This window comes from Acyrthosiphon pisum, chromosome A1 (genome assembly GCF_005508785.2).
Source record: "Acyrthosiphon pisum isolate AL4f chromosome A1, pea_aphid_22Mar2018_4r6ur, whole genome shotgun sequence".
Lineage (NCBI taxonomy): Eukaryota > Metazoa > Arthropoda > Insecta > Hemiptera > Aphididae > Acyrthosiphon > Acyrthosiphon pisum.
The window spans coordinates 103,981,846-104,003,925 of NC_042494.1; the positions used below are offsets into that span (position 1 = coordinate 103,981,846).

General features: G+C 28.6%; 1 protein-coding gene across 1 annotated transcript in view; it reads right to left on the bottom strand.

The window, feature by feature from the left end:
• The window catches only part of LOC100159738 (glutamate receptor 1), a 205,493-nt gene extending 183,668 nt beyond the window's left edge, over nucleotides 1-21,825 (bottom strand). The window contains exon 1 of the mRNA XM_029487942.1: nucleotides 21,653-21,825. Coding sequence (XP_029343802.1) covers nucleotides 21,653-21,761 — 109 coding nt within the window. The 5' untranslated portion in view covers nucleotides 21,762-21,825. The remainder of the gene's footprint in view (nucleotides 1-21,652) is intronic.
• Nucleotides 21,826-22,080: the final 255 nt, after the last annotated feature.

A 22,080-nucleotide genomic window follows, 5' to 3' on the forward strand; every position in this document is an offset into this window, starting at 1 on the left:
TATGTTTTATGCGTGTTGGTCAACAACCGTTACAGAACATCTGAATCAAAAATCGAAAATCTTACAAAAAATAAACTTTAATAGGATAATAGTGGTTTGTTTGGTCACGGTTGTGGTCCGGGGGGGGGGGGGGGACGAGGATATAACGACGCTCTCCAAATTATAAGACAATTTTTAATTTATTCCTTATATCGAATAAAATAATATACTTTTGTTGACATTAATATTATACTCAATCAATAATTAATAATAGTAACTATATATCCATTATCCTGCATAATAAGTATGTAATACATACGAAATTCGTTATTAGACCGCCAACCAAAGACGGAAATGACTTATCTGGGCAACCCTAACTATACTGTCGGCATATTTTGGAACAATATTATTATTATAATAATATTGTAGTCATATTGAACTGTCGGGCATTTCTGCAGTCGATGAGCGAAAATGTTTGTAGTACACTAGCACGTATGTCCCTTTACCCCTCGCATTACCAAACACTAGCATTTGGTCATTCTCACGTGCGTGCGACACACTGCACACTAATGGCTGGCTTATTTGTGCGACGATATCGCACCAATCGCAACACTCGGTTTGTGCGTAAAACTATAATGGATATTTGGATTCGTGCTATGTTATTTCAGCAGCAGGTATATACTGACCACAGTTTTTATTAATATTATAAACTACCTACCTAGAAAAAAAAAATCGAAAAACGTTTTTCGTAAATTTCAATTAAAAACTTAATAAAAATAATCAGGTGATGGGTAGTCAGATGTAGTTTCGGGGCAATAATATTATTATCATGAAGATATATCACATTTTTCAAGGAAGTGTGAACCTGCACGGACGAACTGCCGTCTGCCACTGACAGTTATATAACTGCAGCAGTGTGACTATGAAACGTATACCTATATTTACGAGCAGGTATGTAAGTATATAATATATATATATATATATAATATAGCGGTAGTACACTAGTGCGTATAAGTAATGACGAGGCTGTGTAGTACCACGCCATAACATGTGGTAGGGTCAGAAATTTTCAGGGAGGGGTGGTAATGGAGAGAGGGTTGGAATCACCGGATTTTAATTAAATCTGGTCGGACGGTCGGCCATGCAAGCGTCCGGTGTTGTCATAATCACGTGCCGGTCGTGCCGAATGCGCACGCGCACGTTATCGTCATTGTTCCGACCGATTGAACGTCGTCGTCGTCAGCGGCGGCGGCGGCCCAACACTATACCGACGCAGTGTCTACACGACGACGGTAAAACGGCCGTGATTGCGATAGGGACCGTAACATGATATATTTCATTATTACAACAACAATATTATTATGTCCATGTGGAAACGACGCCGATAATATTGTGATGACCATAACCACACCGGTCGAGTGTGGAAAATTCGTCGAATCAACCTCATTTGTTTTACCATTCTATGCATATATAGGTGGGTATATAATGTGTTAACGAATGTGTATCTTCGTGTGGTTATTATATTCGGTCCATGAAAATAATATTAACACAAAATCATGGTGCGCTGTCCAAAAGTTTTATTTTAAAATCAAATGGATCATTATAGATAGTAATATGGAAATACAGTAATGTCTCCGTCTCCCCGACCAATATATCGAATAAACCTTTTCAAAGTTTATCGATAAATCAAAGATGTTAACTGAAACACCATTATGGTAGTATGGTACTAAATTAACGTTCTTCCGTTTTTTTTTATTTTAAGACAATCATAGGTATATCATTATAACAACAATATTATTATATCCATGTGGAAACGACATCAATAATATTGTGATGACCATATAACCACACCAGTCGAGTGTGGACAATTCGTCGAATAAACCGCATTTGTTTTACCATGCAATGCATAATATATAGATGGGTATATTGTAATGTGTTAACGAATGCGTATCTTCGTGTGGTTATAATATTCGGTCCGTGACAATAATTTTAACACAAAATCATAGTGCGCTGTCCAAATGTTTTATTATAAAATCAAATGGATCATTATAGGTAACATGGAGATACATTGATGTCTCCCCAAAGAATAGATCGAATAAACCTTTTCATAGTTTAAAATCACTTATCGATAAATCATAGATGTTAACTGAAACACCATTATGGTACTAACGTTCTTCCGTTTCTTTTATTTTAAGGCAATTATTATAATATAGGTACCTACATAAATTCCTAATATTGTATGGATATGCATTTTTTATTTGTTTAATGTTTTTTTATCTTATACCTACCTGCAAAAATACAAAATCAACGTAAAAATTAATCATAATAATTCGTATTAATTCTTAGCATTAAATTATGCAAACATATGTCAAATGTATAATAAAATAATATATATTTGAAACCAAGGCAGTGGTGGATCCAGGGGGGGGTCAAAGGAGCATTTGCCCACACCCCCAACACCGTAGTTTTCTTTTGTTTTACACTGTGTTTAGCCAATTTTGTAGCCAATCTTGCAACTTTTTGTACTTTTGCCACTCCCCCCCCCCCATGCCCCTACCAAAATTAAGCCCTGGATCCGCCACTGAACCAGGGATAATATTATCAACTCGATAGGTAGGTAAAACAATGTTAGTTACTCCAATAACTAATTTTTTTTAACATCCACATAATTTTATACAAATATCAGAACTATACTTTTTATTTTTTTAATATTTATTATGATTTCGTTGAATTAATAGATAAATAGATAAATTTTATAATATATAGTCTGTACCCAATGAGGTGATAGGCAATAAGTATATTATGATGCACCTACACATATTATTGTTTATACGACTTTGGTTATAAGCTTGTAAATTTACTTACAAAATATTGAGGGACCTATTAAAAAACAGCGAGTATACCTAAAATCAATACGTCAATGTAATGATATTGCATACCCAGAGCGCCGTCTGAATAATAATATTGTTCCCATGCTAATAATTAATAATAATAATACATTATTAATTAGCGACAAAATTGGTAATTAAATTAACGTGTTGTGCATGAAATCGATGTATGTTAATTGTTAATATGATTACTATTATCTGGTTAACTTTGTAAACATTATGATAAGGTGTAGTGAGAATAACGTTGTTATTTTACCAAAATGAGCTACCTGAATAGGATAAGATAAATAAGAGCGCAAAATATTGCGAGTTTGAAAAATTACTAATACATCTTGATAACATTTTAGGATTGAATAGACCTATTTATTTTAATTTTTATATAATATAGTTTAAATTAAGAGTTAGTTTAAGTTGAGTTGTTTATGAGGATTATAATAATTGTCTATTATTTTAAAAATAATACAATACCTATTTTACTTTTGAACAAACACATTTATTATTGATCTATATAAATTATAGTATAATGATTATTGCTTATATGATTGATATAGGCAATGTCTGTTTCATATTTACAAGATATTTTTATTTATTTATAAAAGCGTGGTATTTTTTAAGTTATTAAAATTCTTAAAGGAATTTCTTGCGTTTGGAAAAAAACTTTTTTTTTTTAAATTCAATATTAAAATACCAAATCAGTGTTTTAGGGTTTATATGAAGAATCACTTAAAAATACAAAATAAAAGTTTAACAATAATCGATAGCTTAATATTTAAAAATTAAAAATATTAATGTTAAATATTTACTTATTTCACAAATTGTTTTGGTTATTTTTTAATTAATAATTAATTAATTTACTCTCATAAATGTAATTTTTTTTAACAATCAACTATACATTAACAAATAAATTAGTAGATAAATAGTTTAAATTATAAATAACGAGAAGTTCTATATTTAGTTCTCCTAAAATTATTTTTAAAACCAACTCAAAAGAATAATTTATTGTCATAAAAGAATATTAATGTTGGCTGGATATATTTATTTCGTGCTGATTCATCTAAGTGTCCATTCAGTAGGGTTAGGAGATTTGTAATCGGTCGGAAACTAAAAACACGGTTTTACTACCGTTCTCGGAAGTATTTCCGGTCTTTACAGAAGGTTTTAGCTGTATAGTGTATTTCTCTCTTTTTCCATTTCACTCTCTTTTTATATCATTTTTTTTTTGCACCCTTGTGATTTTTATTTCGAATTATATGACCGGAAAACAAGGCTTTTGGATTGTATCCAACACCTTCAGACAAGACCTTTGAACCGGTCTTCGAAAACGGAAATGCTCTTATCCCTAACACAGCGGTCGCTCGACCAGTGCCAGCAACGACCAACCGTTCCGGTACACGGGCATGTTAAAACTACGGGAAAAAATGTAACGTAATCTCTCGAATATTAACATAGCCATGGCCGTATGTGTGGGCACTGGGCACTTATCGGACCTGGAGATCTACAAAAAGGATTACCTATGGCAACGGGTGAAACATTTAAAAAAAAAAATCCTCAGGCTACCCGTAAATAATACGACGTGTATGTAGGTACCTAAAGTTTCTACTAGGACACCCGCAGATAAGAGAATAACTGCAGGGGTGATAACGGTTAAGTAACCGCTGCGCGTGGAAAATAAATAAATTATCTCGGAACGGAAAGGCGTGTAATAAGCAGAAAATGTATAGTGCCGAATTCCACGAGAAAAATTCTCTCGTAAACATATTTAGTGAAACAACTACCTACTACGATTTATTTTTGGAAAAAAAAAACATAATTAGTTATATTTAATTTTACTTGGATGTATGACATTATACACAATTTAAATTGTTAAATAAGGATACATTGACATAGTAGAAACTTATAGGCAATAATGCCAAATAAAACAATTCTTATTTGTTATCATAAAATGAGAACAAATAATCGCCAATAAGTTATTTTAATTATTTGCTTAAATATTTAAAATAATTATTCTGCCAAATGAATTTGACTAAAACATAAAAAATATAATTATTTAATTAACTTTAATAGATTTTTTGGGTTAAGGATTCGACTTTACACGAGGACGGGACCACAAAGCATCCGTTTAACAACCGATGTTATTGTAAGTACCATAATAAAGCATGCAAGCGTAATACGATATCTTATAAATTTATAATATTATAAATGATGTCAATATTACAGTGTATAATATTAATTTTTGATTTTTGTTGTACATTTGAAACAATTTAAATTTTTTTCTTCTCTAACAGTCTAACTGTGGTACGTTTTTACAATAAACATAAACCTAAATTAACTTTTTCAACCTCTTATTATGCTTTAAAGTCAGGCTGGTTTGATTTCCACATTGGGTGGTTTCGTAAACATGCCTTAAGGGTCATGCACGCCTGATTTAATCTATTCACTTTTTATTTTTATAAATTAATGATTCTCGTGTTTCAACATAATTTGAGGAGGAAAAAATGAAAATAGTGAGGGTCATTAGTCTTTCATGATTGAACAATTATTAAAAAATTATTAATTACTCATAAAATTATTAGATTTTTTTTAAACTAATCATAGAAATTAGTGTAGTAGATGGCTTCCTTTTTTTCACTTTCACTGACTTTTCACGAGATTTTGGCCTTTTTACGAGCAATTAATTAGTTATTTTTTTACATGCTCTTATAATCTGTATGTAACAATTTCGATATTAAAATTAAATTTAAAAATAGAATTGTCATGAACTGTTTTTGTAAAGAGGGTTTTTTTAAAAATAATAATTCACTGTTTGATCCAGACATGCGATTATTGTCAATATTTTATTTATTATTTTTATCGAGTTTCAACATTATAATATATTACATAGATATTACAATGAATGAATTGCCTGAAATTTCGAAATTCAATAACACACAACTTCTGGATATTCGTGGAATACGGCTCAAGGCCATCATATAGGGTAGGGGAACGAAAAAACAAAAAATAAATAAAAAAATAACAATAAGACTATACCATCGCCGTCGAACAGTTTAAAACGAGAATCTCTACAACAGCAGAGAGTAGACCCCTATTCGAACACACGGTTCAGCGAATTTAAAGGGTCTGCAGGGTTATATGATTCTTCTTTTTATTTATTTTTTAGGTTATCCCTGTTTTTACTTTTTACCCCCGTTCGTTCCCGACTACCAGAATCAGTGTAATTCTTCAGCCACCGTATTTTTTTTTAACGTCATAATGGCCGAAGTTCAAGTCCAGAGATTTCGGCCATGAAATATCGCCGTCCAGCCAATTTATTATTCCCTCTCCCTCCTTTGGTCTCGGCTCGAATAATCATCCACAGCGGTCCACCATCGGTAGGTATACCTATACACACAAACAGGCATACATACATACATACATACATACATACATACATACATACATACATACATACATACATACATACATACATACATACATACATACATACATACATACATACATACATACATACATACATACATACATTCATACATACATACTTCATTCATATGTATTATACATATATTGCACACTCCATAACTGTACAGATTATTCGGGTTTATCTACCTACGCATTCTGTTGCAGGTCTGGTTAAGTACACGTGCGATAGGTATACTGCGGTGAGTTTTTCGTCACCCGATTTTTTTTTTTAATATAAAAAAATCATCGTTATGCCCTTTTTGGCGATTCCTATATAACAGGTCGTCCGGTCGGTGAAAGAGCACGCATCAAAGACGGCGAACGCGACGGTCGGAAGAAACAAAAACACACAAGATTGGCGGCGGATACGCCCAAAGTTCAATAAAAGTCACATGCTCTGACCATAAACATTCCAACGATATCTCGCCTCTGACCCCCTTTTCCTCTCGGCGTCTATTCATCCCCCAACACAACCACCCACCGGGCGAAATGACCGTCGCCGCCTTCGTGCCGATCAATGATTCCCGTTCATAATAATATTATCGTAGATGCCATCTTTTAACGCTTTACCCTCCAAAATTGATTTCACACACCACCGAGTTAAACAGTTTAACTGTGATATAGTCGTGGGGAACTACAATGATAATAAAAAAAATAGATGCACATCTTTATTATGAATATAATATAGACGGGGGCGTTTGTAAAATGTGTGACACGAATAAGACCGACATACCTACACGCGTACGTTTACATGACATTTATAATTAGGAAATATTATGTACATGTAATAGCGTTTCCGACTTACCTGATGATACGTTAATATAAGGCAGATACAAACATAAGTGACTTATAGTTGAATATTTAATAATTTATGTTATAATAAAATATATTTAATTGCTTCGTAACTAGATAAACTACCTAGTATAATATTATCTTATTGAATGGTTTAGAAATATTTTAATGGCATAATAAAAATAACCTCAATTTTGTTATTATTTTGAATAAGACGTATGGTGTAAAAATATTTTAATAATAATATTAAATATAAATTTTCAATTTCTTGACATTTTAATTTATAATATTACAAAATACTTCACAAGTTTCCGCATAATGTTTAGTAAAATCATGCAAGCAATTAAAAATGGGTAATTATAGCGTGTTTTATGTTTAATTATAATAAAACGTCTAAATATTTATAGTTTGTATTTTTGTTATATAGGTACATCAGAACATTTTAAACAAACGTCATTTGAACACATGATTTTCAAACATAAAACAAATGCTAATTTAAAATAATGCAATTATGTTAATATAATAATTAAAGTATTTCGTGACATGTATAAAAAAGTATTATACAATAAGATTAACTAGATTTGGACCGTTTGTTTGTTTTGGATACGTATACAAAACAACAGTGTTTCCGTAAGTTTTTAGATGTGTGAGCTTGGCGATGAAGTTTCACTGTTATAATACATATGAATTTATAAATTACTCTGCTCGGTAAATTTAAAATTATTCTAGTCATTTATTTCGGGGTTTTGCCAAAAAGTAAAAGCGTCCCGTAAACAATATATAAATCGCCAGTGTTTGGCACAAATTCACAAAGTTTGGCCAAACATAACATATATATAGTTATGATATTATAACTTACTTTAAATTGTTAAAAAAAAAAGTTAATTTAAACTGTGCATTTAATGTATTATACAAGCTCACTTGAATTATTCTAATTTAATTTATATATGTTATCTACATCATGTTAGATAAAAAAACACACATTATTTTATATTTTAACTAATTTAATTTTGAATACGAACAAATTCTGCGGGAATAGTGAAAAAATCAAAAATTCGACAGGTTTGAAAATATTATATTAACTCGAGTATAGAAGAAAATAATTCGTAATGCCTAATATATTATATTATTAAAATGTTTGTATAAATTAAAGTATTGAAATGTATTCGATTGCTAAAACTATTAATATTTAATAACGAGAAAAAATAAGTTTTAAATATCGTTTGCTTATTGATACAATACTGTCACACTAGGTATATATTATTATATATATACAATAGAATACCATGATTCGATGAACAGACAGACACCATTCAAATGTTTTTATGCATTTAAAGTTTGGACACAAAACAATTTCACCAAAGATCATATAATTTATGAAGATGAAAGACTTTTGTATTGAAATATATAATACAAGTAGATTTTATACATTAACATTCAGACGACATTTTAATATGAGACACCAATAAACGAGTTTACTTGCTTTTACGGTTTTCCAATTTTTTTTCATAATTTAAAACGAATGATAACTCTAAACATAGTAATTGTCAATACATTCTCATAATATAACAGACAAGACAATAAATCGGATGTTGTTGTTTTAGGTACCTACTATATATGGTTCAACACATAATCACTCGACCAATATTAATGTGATCAAAATAAATACATTTTTCATTTTATTAGTAATATAATTTTTACTATATCTATAATATTTCTATTTTACCTGACATATTATACATGATTTTGATATTCCTATTCATATTATTATATCAATATGCATTTTTTATGGAAATACCATGAAAGAATCAACATTTGACGTAAATAAAACGCAATCGTTTATATTCTATTTTAAAATCTATTTTTTTTTTAATTGTGACATAATAAAATAAGATACAACTATACAGAAATGAATGGATAATTCATGTTTTTTCAAAAATTGTTTACGATTTTTTTTAAGTAAGTATTTTTTAAGTGCATCGTTTTAGATATTTAGTGCATATTGCAATGCATATTTTGCCAATTTTGAGTGCATAAATGCATGCTTATTTAAGCATTTTTTAGGGCATGAACTTACGAGCCCTGGTAATAACACAATCGGTCTTGATATTAAACATTTTTCTTAGAACGTAGCACATATAATTATACAATATATGAGTGGATCACTCCCCTTTATGAAAATAGGTTCAATTGTTTACAACTAATTGACCCAGGGTAAATTTATGTGACAACATGTATGTAGCGATGAAACCAAATTAGAAACCCATAATATTATACCCAATATTTAAATTAGCGATTTATTGCTCGTCCTCTTATTAATCGTGTGTTAGTATAAATATTTTACTGTTAGTTTTTCAAAATATTGTTCTAACAATAGTAAAATATGTACAATATATACATTTTTTGTTATATTACAATTTTAAAATATAAAAATTGGTTAGTTTCCTCGCAAAAAATGTATAAAACTGTTTTTAAATATCTATGCATTATAATTTATATATATTATAATATATAACATGAGTTATGCTCTACTTGACTGTTTATTTTTAATTAACTCTACGCATGATGTTCAAATGCTTAAAAAACCCTATTCATAGTTAACCTTAAATGTGTAATGAAAAAACGTTTATTTTTGATCGCCAGTCAATCAATTGCAACTTTTTGAAAAATGTATATACATTTTTGGTACCTACCTAATTTAATTCTTATGTTTTATATTTAAATTTAATTGAATGTTCATCATACAAAAAATGTTAGAAACATTATATTCTATTTAAAACATATTTAGTTTAATTATCATATATTTTAATATATTGTAATTTATTCGTACCACACTTATTTTCAAATTAATTGATTCTAATGACTTTTTTTTCAAACCGTTATGTCACCCAAATACAAAAAAAAACTTTTAATTTATAATTTATAAGCCTTTTACAAAACTTTTAGGAACTCTATAAGAACTTCAACAAAAGCAGTCAATGCCCTTATCAAATAAATAAATTAAATTGATATCCACCAACTAATTTAATATGATCGTAAATTCGTGAATAATGTAAATAATGTAATTATATTGGTACCTATCTGAACTCTAACAATATTTTTTTTAATAATAAGAATATAATTTTTATAAAACTCACAAATCGAACAATAAAATTGACAACTTATAGCAAAGTCGTCTGCATATCGAAATATAATAAAAGAATCATCATATACCTATATAAAAATATACTTACAAAACGTGGGATTTAAAAAATAAACATTGGCAACTCGATTTTTGCATAATTTATCAAACCTTCATGGGTTGCGTCTATTTGTTATACTTCATTGGTCACGTGGTGAGAAATTCTCTCAATCGTTTATATAATATGTAATATAATATGTTTTAAATTGCCTACCAAAATGTTTTTACTATGCAGTTTGTATTAGTTATGAAAACTAAATAAATTAGATAAATTTTAAAATTAATATATTTTAATATGCATTGTCACAAATAGGTACGTATAACTTATCCAAAGTTGAATGATTGAGCTTTTATTATGTTATTATTATTATTGTTAATACGACGTAATAGAGGTGGAAAATTATATCTTTCACTATCTAAGTATAAATTAGGTTACAGATACATTGCAGACACGGACAATCGATAGTCAATTAAAATGTCCCTTAATGCATAGTTATGTTTAGATTATATTACATTAGTATATTACTAGTAAATAATAATGTACCTATAATATATGGATTTTAATATACACTATAGACAAGAGTAATTAAAATAATGCTGAAGAGAGAAAAAAATTAAAAATATCATCACACCTTAACATATCGAAGGTGATTACTCAATCTCTGACATCTTTGTTAATTATACTACTAGATATATGTGCATATTAAACCTTTTGGTGTACGTCCGGACTTAGATATCCGAACATTTCGCGCCAGATAAAAATATATTTCCTGTATTTCAGAGGGATAATGGGAGAGGTTGATATATCCTCGGTTCATTTAACTGCTTAAAAACTCCATGGAATTTAGATTGTATAAAACGATGTTTTACATTTTCACGATAATGGTTTTTCTTTTTCTACTGTTATTTTGTAATTATTTATTATTTTTTTTTATGGTAAATTTATCCTCATAAAACTGTCTCGTACATTGGAGAATTAATAAGTGTTTTTAAACTAGTTAAATACTATTTAATTGAAAAAAGTGATACTCAATGAATTAGTGTGTTTTTACAAATAAAAATAATTATAAATTATCTAAACAAGTGAAAGAAGACAAATTAAACACACATGCATATAAAGTACAGAAAGTCGATAATAATACCATAGGTACATCTACTATGTGAGATATTAAAAAATCCATTTCTATAAATTCTTTATATCAGATGAACTTAACATCACTTTACCTTTGTTGTTTTAAATTTTATTGAAATTTATACTCGCTAAAACCACTGGTATTATAATTTTTTGGTGGTACCATAGTTATAACATTTGAAGTTTTTAACATAATATGTAAGTATCTGTATAAACACACCTAATACATGGAGCTCAGTATACTCGAGGTTCATATATTATAGGTACTATCGTAAGTTCAAGGGCAATTTTATAATAATTATACATTTATATATACTATTAATCCTTCACCTACGTTTATAATACATGCATTACGTTATCGTTAGTGAGCATGGTGATTACTTGAAAATTGTACAAATATTATGCATAATTTTAAAGTGTGAGTAATTAGATTTATATTTCTGGATTTTCTAAAATAAAGATAGTTACACAGCCTAAAAATGTACTACCTGCTGTATGGATATTTTAATTAGTAGTGCAAACAACTATCCATGAGTCAATTTTCCGTTGTAAATAAACATAATATAATTATCGTTTCTGTTTATTTAACAAATTGTGTTTTTTTAAAACCCTTTTGTAATCCTCGAGGTAGCTGAAAAAATTAAAGACAAATACTGATCGGAGTTATCGGGTTAAAGTTCAGCTGCCTGATTAAGACCAAACAAGTTCTGGTTGATTAACATTTTAGTGTAGATGTTTGTCAGCAAATGTTTAAGTATTTTTATATGCATACAGGTATTACACATTTATTGTCACAAGTATTTAAATATTTAGTGCTTAGGTATTTTGTCTATCTTTTAAAAATATATTGAGATTTATTGTTAGCCCATGATAAATAATAAATATCGCTAAGAGTTACTTGAATTTTTAAAATTCATATGGTAATTATTTGTTACATTTAACTTAAATTAGAAGTAATATCAATGTATGTTTTTTTGAATGAATGAATGAATAATAAAAAAATTATTTTGAAAAAAAACGATACACCGTAGTCTGGTGTTAAAAATTCACTTTACTGATCTTTATACGTGGTATACTGTGTATTTTAAAAATCATAGCATTTAAAAAGCTATTTCAAATTTTATAATTAAGTTTACTTGAATGTAACCAGACTAATTTCTAAGAATTTTTGAATTGAACACAAATATTAATCAAAGTAAATATTTTTATTTAAGATAGAATAACACTTGATGAGCAATGAACATGTAATATGATTTTAAGAACTATTGAAATAAATAATACAAGGTATGTGAAGAAAACCTTATAATTGTCAAAAAATAAATAAATTATGGTTCACAAAAAACATCATTGATATGCGAACCAAATTGAATCAACTATACTTTAATTGCATGTTATGTGCAATGGAAATATTTGATACATTTTCCGTTATCAAAACACCTCTATAACTATAAAATCATGCTGGAGGTTTGTACAGTATTTAATTATGGTTATTTATTAAATATTATATTCCCAATTATTTTGTATATTTTACAACGAACACTGGAATATCTACGTGGTTACATAGTATTGTGAACTTAATGTTGTAAATGTTATAGGTTGGGTTAATATCGTTTATATTGATGTTATATAATACTAAGTCAAAAAGCAAAATATTATTAAATTATATAGATCTAGAATATGAATCTAACCAAGGTCTTTTCAATTAGCATAAATTAAATTATTTTTTTAAAGAAAAAAACTGTTACCCTTTTATGAATTTCTATCTTTTGAACTTGAGCTGATTTCTTAATTAAGTTTATGTTGCAATTATTATTTTTTGTTGTTTAGTGGAAATGTATTCAAAGTTCTTCAGTATTATGTTAACAGTTTGTTTTTGGTTAAAAAAAACTAAACCACAAACAGTGATAAAACTAAACATGAAAAACCGTAATTATTGAAATTCAAAATGAAATAATTTATAATTCGAACAATTTTACTGAATTAAAAATGTAAGGAATTTAATAAAATAAATTATAGTAACAAAATTATGCATTTTAAAATAATATCAATAATTTAATTATACTCGATAAAAAAATGTTAAATTGATAATTAAAAAGTGCACCTACTATAAATATTTATTTTTTCTGTATTTTTGTTTTATACTTTAATCATAAATAAACATTGAAAATTCAAACGTTTTCATAAAATCCACTTCAGTTTAATTCATAAACGTTTTGTTTTTTTTTTTTTTTTACCATCCAAGGTTCTCTGAATTTCTAAATTAATTATTCTAACGTAAAATGATTACAAGTCTTTGATAGTGTTAATAAATTTAAAAACTGTAATAAGCCTATAAATATGTTGTTTAACATACTATTATTTAATTTAAAAATATTCAATTTTTATAAGTGGCTTTCAAGTATAATTAAAGATTGAACACAAATTGTATACAACTTTTTCTTTTTTTGTTTCTAAGCTCCCTATTATTATATTCTTTTTTTCATATTTATATATACATGTATCTACTTAAGATACCTTTTAACACTATCACGCATATCATATTTTAAAAAGTACGTTATAGAGGGGAGGCCCTCATATTTCTCAACCACAAATTTCCAATCTAATTGAGAATACCGAAAATATTATAAAAAGTAGTGATTCTCCGGAGAAATACTTTGGATTTTTTTTTAGAACGACATGAAAGTCTAAAGTACGTTATATTTAGGTCCGTTATACCGGTCGCTTGGGGACTATAAGTGGTTGGTTTCAGTTAGTAAGACCGTGAAATATGTATACAAACGTGTGCGTGTGAGAGTATGTAATGCTCGAGTCTGTGGTGTAATCGATGTAGGGTATCCCGTTTTGAAGTCTACAGGACCCTTGTGTGCATAGAAGTTTGGGAAACGAAAAGGATGATGGCTGTTAGGGGAAGTGGGCAGGGAAAAGTCGAGTTTGACGCGATAAATAACGAGAAAATAACGCTATTCTTCGCGCGGCCCGGGCTGTGTCAACCCCTACTGCGCTTTTGTACGCTTTCGGCTTTTTCAACCCTCATTTCTGATTGCTGCCTCCACCGCAATGTGATAAATAGGATTAGGGTGGATACTTTTTTCCTCTTCTCTGCGCCATATACATTATACAATTTATATTGGACTAAGGGTTGTTTTCGTTTTCCGTGTCTAAGATACCTTGGGATATTTTAATTATATAACTATTAGAAAATAAGACAGTGCTAGATACTATCTAAATATATAACGATAATCATTGTGGATCAATTATGACCAATATGCTATTGACGAAATATGTTATTGACCGTGTCAGTAAAATTAGCGATTAATATACTACGTTTAGATATTCCAGAAATTAAACTACTTATAGAAATATAAAAATTATAAAAACTATAGGGTGCACATTATTTAAGTAAGTATTTAATAATTTATAAGCAAAACTTGTAACATTTTAGCGAATTTAAAGTAAAACGCAGTGGTTAATTAATATATTATATAATAATTATACAGAATATACGTATAGTTATAATAATTATGGAAACAATGCGTAGGTATATGGTAAATGCTGACGAGTTATAGTTAAATTTAGAAGTTGTGGAAGTTATATTGCGGTTGATTAAAATTAAATTAAAAACTGTTTTGAAAATATGTACATTTTAAATATTTCATACATTTTTAACTACTTATCAAAATATAATATACTAACGTTACCTAAATGTTTTAAATATTTAAATACTTAAATCATATAGTTTGGTTTGACCATATTACAATATTATTATAATTAAATTCAAATGAATTAAACATTTAATGGGGAAAATCCATAGACCATATAAGTCCTAAGGTAGTTTAAGGTCTACCGGCAAATCACACTACATTATTATTAAATACTAATATACGGAGACAAATGATTACCGTACGAAATTTACGAATTAAAATAAAAAAAACCATTAAAACGAACGATAGTTATGTTATACTGCCGAATAAAATGAAATAAATTATTTTTAAATTGATTCAACCAAAACTGAAAAAATGTTTTTTTTACGTTATCTACTGATTATTTTATATTTACTATAACAATACAAGTGCAGACTAACGAAATAATTGTGTCAGTTTTATTTTGTTCCATTGGTAGTTTAATTTAATAACTGGAATGCATATTAACGATATGAATCTTTGATACTTCTATAAGATAACTCAAAAATATTATATTTAAAACTTCAAAGCTCCTACAAATAATACTTATAGTACAGCTACCTCATATTATTTTTATTACTCAGCCATTCGCCACAGACTTTTATTGTCACGTGACACGTGCGCTATTGTTGATTTTATTATAATATTTAGAGATGATATTCTTTGGCAGCCTCTTATTATAGCTAGGTATCGTTTTATTTATGATTTGTCGTTTTTTATTACATTAATTCGACTTCTAATATAATGTTTTCTTTCATCTACCATATTTAATATACGGCTAGCATTTTGAGCGACTTGTTGAGATGAATTTGTTTATTTCGAAATGTTAATTTATCAAGTAATGGTTATATTTTATAAATTGGGTATATTATAGAAATTTGGAGTATACTATTCGGTTTGTGTGTCTAATTTATAATTGGAATTAACAACAATACTGTAAGTAACAACCAGTCAATAACAGACCTATAAATTATAATAAACATCATGTAATTTATTTAAAAAAAAAAAAAAAAAAAAAAGATAATGTGGGTAAGGAAATAATTCACACCAGATACCAAATTTTTATTTTCGTGTTAAATTGACGGAATGCACGATCCTACAAATTCTGGAACATGGCAATTGCCGGTTGTAAACAACGATACGCTTGCTTGTAAATATTCACAAAACCATTTGGATTTTAGCCAAATTTAGGCGGACGCGTGCGTAACTTTTGTGGAGCTTATTACAATCAAATGTTTACATGACCTTTACTCTGTAAGCTTAAATTGGACCTATTTAATTTTGATTTTTTTAAAATCCATAGTAATACATAGTAATACATAGGTACCTACCCAATAATAAGTGGTTTCGCGTACATCACGAATAGGAATTTAAAGTACCTCAGTTTTATGGTAGTACTTCTCATTGAATATTATTCTGTAGTTCTGTACCGTAAATTCAACATAAAATGTTAATTTAACAATCAAAAATATGTAAAGTATTGAGTTAACAATTGTTATTTTTTTATCTGCGTAGGTACCGTTTGTAACGGAAAATTTGTTCGATCGTCAACTATACGGCCGTTCTGGATTAATTATTTTCGCTTTTGTGTTCGGGTGTCATAATGACGACCAATAAAAATGTAGCACGCCCAATGTGTTAGGGATAGGTAACAAAATGGGTACCGTTTTTTTGATTTTATTACTTGACTGGTGAATTTATGTAGCGATCCGTTGCTTGTATAAATCACCTAATAACGAGCAGCTGGCTCATTTCGTTTTTGTTTCGTTTTTCCAATGATAAATCCAAATTTAAAACGCCCTCGCCGAGAGAGTATTATGAACGCTAGTCAATATTTCACTAGCTCGTGCAATTATGTAGAAATTTTGTTTGATTTTTATTGTAGGTACATATTTTGATTTTGACGCGCTCAGCTTTACTTATCGATCAATCAAATTATTATTAAAAACGCATAGTATTTTTGTTACCAGTGATATTATTACAGTATAATATTAAATATGTATTTGACAATTTCATGCTTGCGATTGTAACATTATTCGCCTGAATTTAAATACTGCCATTTCAAATATTCGCCGTTCTATTTAGTTGAATATAAAATATTATATAATATACTGTACTGCAGTTGTACTACAGTTCAATTATTATAATGTATTTTAAAAGTGTTCGAATTTCTACGAAATCAGAAATATTTGTATACATTTTAACTGAAACTGTAATACCTAAACGTCGAGGTTAATAAATAATGATATCGTACATTTTCCATGCATAAGAAAATGGTTGTAAAAAATACAGAACCCTCAGCACAACCTTACATAGATGTTAGTTTTTATCTGAATTCAAATTGGATTTCGGAATTTCAAACGTGGATTAGGGCAAGGTTAGGATTCACAAAACCCAATTATGCATGGAAATTAATCAGGATTTACTGAGAGCAGGGTACACCTTAATGAAAGGCCAAAATTATTGTGTGCATTATTTTCACTTATATTATTTGATTAAATTAACCGTAGTCTAGTAAATCGTGGTGAATGACCATTGTATTATATGAATACATCTACCTACTTCGAACTTGACTTTTATTCAATTGTAAATATTTTTTTCATATTGATTTGAATACTTTTTTTCAAGAAAAAAAATAATTTTGAACAAAATTAAAAATATATGAAAATATGACGGATTTATTCTATTTATATTTTAATTTGTAATGAACATTATCGAATAAAATTATAAACTGTTTGTATATAGTTATGCTTCAACTATATACAGAATAAATCAAAATACATTTTTAGAAAAATGTCTAATTTACAAGGTACTAAAAATTAATAATGTTTATATAATTAATAATTATATCTAAGGAATATTTGAAAACTTTGATTTTCATTTCATTGTTTGATGTGTGCTTGAAAAAAAAATCAGGATCTATATAGGTTGAATATTACGGTTGTCGTAGTATTTGTACTTTAAGCACAAGATGCACAGAAAAATGAAAAAAAAAATATCCCATGCGTTTTAAACAAGGAACTTATATCATTAAAAAATAAAGTCAAATTGGTTTTATTGAAATCATTTGCGTTTCAAAAAACAAACTAAGTATATATGTAATATTGTTTTAAAATACTAAATCAAAATATACCGCAAAATGAGGTAACTCCGATCTTTACATGGTATAAATTCGGAAAAAACCGTTTTTAATTTATATTGGATCTGTCTGATAAGGAAATTGATAAATTGTTAGCATTGTTACAAAATACTATCGGTCAGACATGAATTAATTTAGTCTGGAGCTAAACACTATAATGATAATATCGTTTCTGGATCAATTTATTTGGGTATTCGGAGTTACCCCATTTTAAGTTGTTGATAGAACAGATTTCTTTCGATTTACCTTCATCATCTTTAAGCATATATTTTAATAATTTTTTTTTCAAAAAAATTAACGTACAACAAATCTAAAATCTTAATAAATGTATTTTTTTTTTTTTATTATCTAATCGATGATTTTAAATGTCTCTAAATAATATATAAGATAACATACGTTAAACCAATATGTACATCTAAAAATATTTAAATAAAGGTAATGTTTTGTATCCATAAGAAACATTAAGAAACCATTTCAGATCGACATGGTTAAAATTATTTTGGTCAATTTTTAGAACTATAAAAGATAGTGAACGAAAAAATGTATTATTTAATCGGCTGTAATACTGCTTGATGCTGAATGATCGTCGTCTTTACATCGTTTACACGGTATATATTATATTTAGATTTTAGAGTGTGTATAATAAACTTATGTGACCGAGTGAAGAGATTTAAAGGGTTGAAACGAGAAGCACTCACGTAGTGCACAATATATACTACAGAATAGCTATAATAGTTAAGTATAGTTTCATACATGTAGTAATTATTTTGAAATATTTTATCATTTACATAAACATAACGCAAATTGTAGGAGGTACAAGATACCATATTAATATACATACTACGGCGTATGCCAATCATTGTTAAATATATTATTATGCCTAGTACATAAATATAATATAATAATAAATTAAATATAATGCATAAATAAATATTATTATTCTGTATTTGTAGTTTTAACTTTAATAAAAATTCTAACAATCGTCACTTGAAACTTTAAAAACCAGTTAATTTTTTTATTATACCTACTTATCTATATTTTATTTTTGCAAAACAAAATATTTTATATTTTATGTAAGTATAAAATAAAAGATATTATTGTACAATAATATTATTACGACAAGCTACAGTGAATTATTATGAGCCTGACTTTCTGATAATCACGTAAATACTAAATACACAGTGAGATTATTATATTTACTCCACGTGGCCATAGTGATGGGTTAAACTTTTCCGTTGTCGATTGTACGAAAATCAACTACCAATATTAAGCCACTCAACTCTCATACGAGTCATCAGTTACAATAATATTATTTTTTTTTTTTTTTTGTTTATTTTGTTCTCTTTTCTTTTAACTTTTATTATTGACACATTTTTATATTGAAAATTATATCGAGAACTTTATATCGTAAATTGTAGTTTGACCACGTTAGAACACATAAGCTTATTCATTACTAGACATGTTTAATGTATTTTTGAAGAAACAAAACCAATTATTGAATATAATATTTAAATTATTAAGAACTATAACATAATTGATTAAGAAAATATATACACTTAAATAAAAATATATAATTCCTTGCAATGCTTTTCTTTCATATTTAAAAATAAAATAAATTTTATATATGGGTAATAGGTATATTACGTAAGTAATTAACTTTTTTTGTATATTAAAAATTGAATTTTATGATTGTCATTTAAATTATTGTCTGGCAGTTATTATAGTCATATTATGTGCGTATTAACTTATTATTACATTGGGACATATTATCATTATAACATATAACAAACATATAGCACAAAAAATTGGTTATTTCAATAATCAATATTATGATAGTTTACACTTCACTACATTGCATTTGTACAGTACGGTAGCTAATATCTGGACGCAAACTTGTTTTATTTATTTATTTATTTATTATTTTCCTTTTGATTCTGGAATGTGTCCAATACCCTCGTATCCAACTATTAAATAAAGAGTACATAAGGAAGAGTATCAAATAAATCACATTTTAAACACAAACAAAATATGTTATTTTCCTGCTCGATTAATATTTTTTTGTTTGAAATGAATCTAATTAATCGCCCTTAATTATTGCCTTTTGATTCATTATTACGCATAATTTCATTGTTATTCGTGTCCAATTTGAACAACAATTAGGGATGCAAAAGTTAATGAAATAGAATCGAGGTCAATTGCTTTATAATTATTATTTTATGTAAATTAACGGCTGGTAATATACTTTATTGTATGCGTGTATATATGTGTGAATCACTGCAGTATGCCCAAATATAAATTAAAAACAATAAGGGATGCCTAAAACAGACGAAATCCGCTCCCGAATAAGTTATTAAACATTATGCTATATTTTTTGATGAAATACATGGCATAGGTTATCAAATTTAAAATGTTTTCATTATTTAAACGATTTATTAAAAAATATGGGTCATGAGAATGTTGAAAATAATTACTATACATAAGAAAAATGCTGACTATTGAAATTGTGAAGTCTCGTATAATCATGCATGATTTATAAAATGTAAGTGACTAAAATACGTTCATATGAAGTTAGGTAACATTTTTATTTCAGAACACAAAACATGCAGTTTGAAATTTTAATTTAAAAAATATCTAAATCCGAAATAATAAAATACAATTATAGTAAACGAGTATTATTAATTTTATTATAGACATATTTTGTTAGTTAAAATACACTTGTCATTTGTTAACTATTATACGATAGAAATATTGCATGCCTGTAATTCAGTATTTATAATTGTTTGGAATATATTTATTGGCCGAGATGTCAGAAATAAAAATCCATTTGTGTTTTTATCTTATTTATATAAAGTAGAAGACGTGTCATTATATATATATATTTTTTTTTGATTATAATATATTATAAAGTTTCCATAATCTTAAATGATATAAATCGTGTGAATGAATTGGAATTTAAAATAAAAAGTTAAAATGTATATATAGGTGGCCCTAAGGGGGCACAACCATTAGCATATGGCCTAACTCGATCAGTCGTGTATCGCGTACGTAGGTAGGTAATTAATGGCAATCACTATACGCGTGGTATATCACCTACCCGGAGAGTACCTACCTATATCGAATCATATAGTGGTATTATGTGAAAATGCGCCAAAATATGTCGTCAGACGATCGAAAACCGTCGACGCGAAATCACGTCCGCAGGTAAATGTTTTTTTTCCAAAAGTATTGGCACAGTATTATAATACATATATGGTAGGTATAATATATATTATATAATTATGATATGGTCACGAATCGAAAACGTGCGGTGATCCTCATTCGTGGTGGTGGGAGGGTCAGCTTTGAGGGGGGGGAGGAGAGGTTTTTTTAAAATTGTTGTTCAGTCCGAGTATACTTGCTACTCACCGAGGGGTATTTTCTCGTACACGATGCCGTCGGCGCGTGATGCGGTTGCGGCTGCGGCGAACGCGACACAGTACAGTACGAAGGACCGCGTAATTCGTGGCCCGGCCATTTTGCCGGTTCGGACGACACGCACCAACTGGAGAGACGTCGTCGGCGGGCCGCGCGAGTGATACGGTACGGTCGCCGCCGCCGCCGGAGAAAAAGGGACCTTTGCGCGCAACTCGCCGGGCGCCCGCCACATGTCGGCCGACTATCCACAGGCGGTGGCGGCGGCGGGCGGGGGCGATGCTGTGCGCAGCAGCTACACCACCCCGTCCCGCTGGCGTATAAAACGAGGACGGGTCGTCGCCGGCGTATATAAGACTACGAGTTTAACACGTCGAGGTAATTATAATTATTATTCTATCGCTAAACAGTCGTTTCAAACT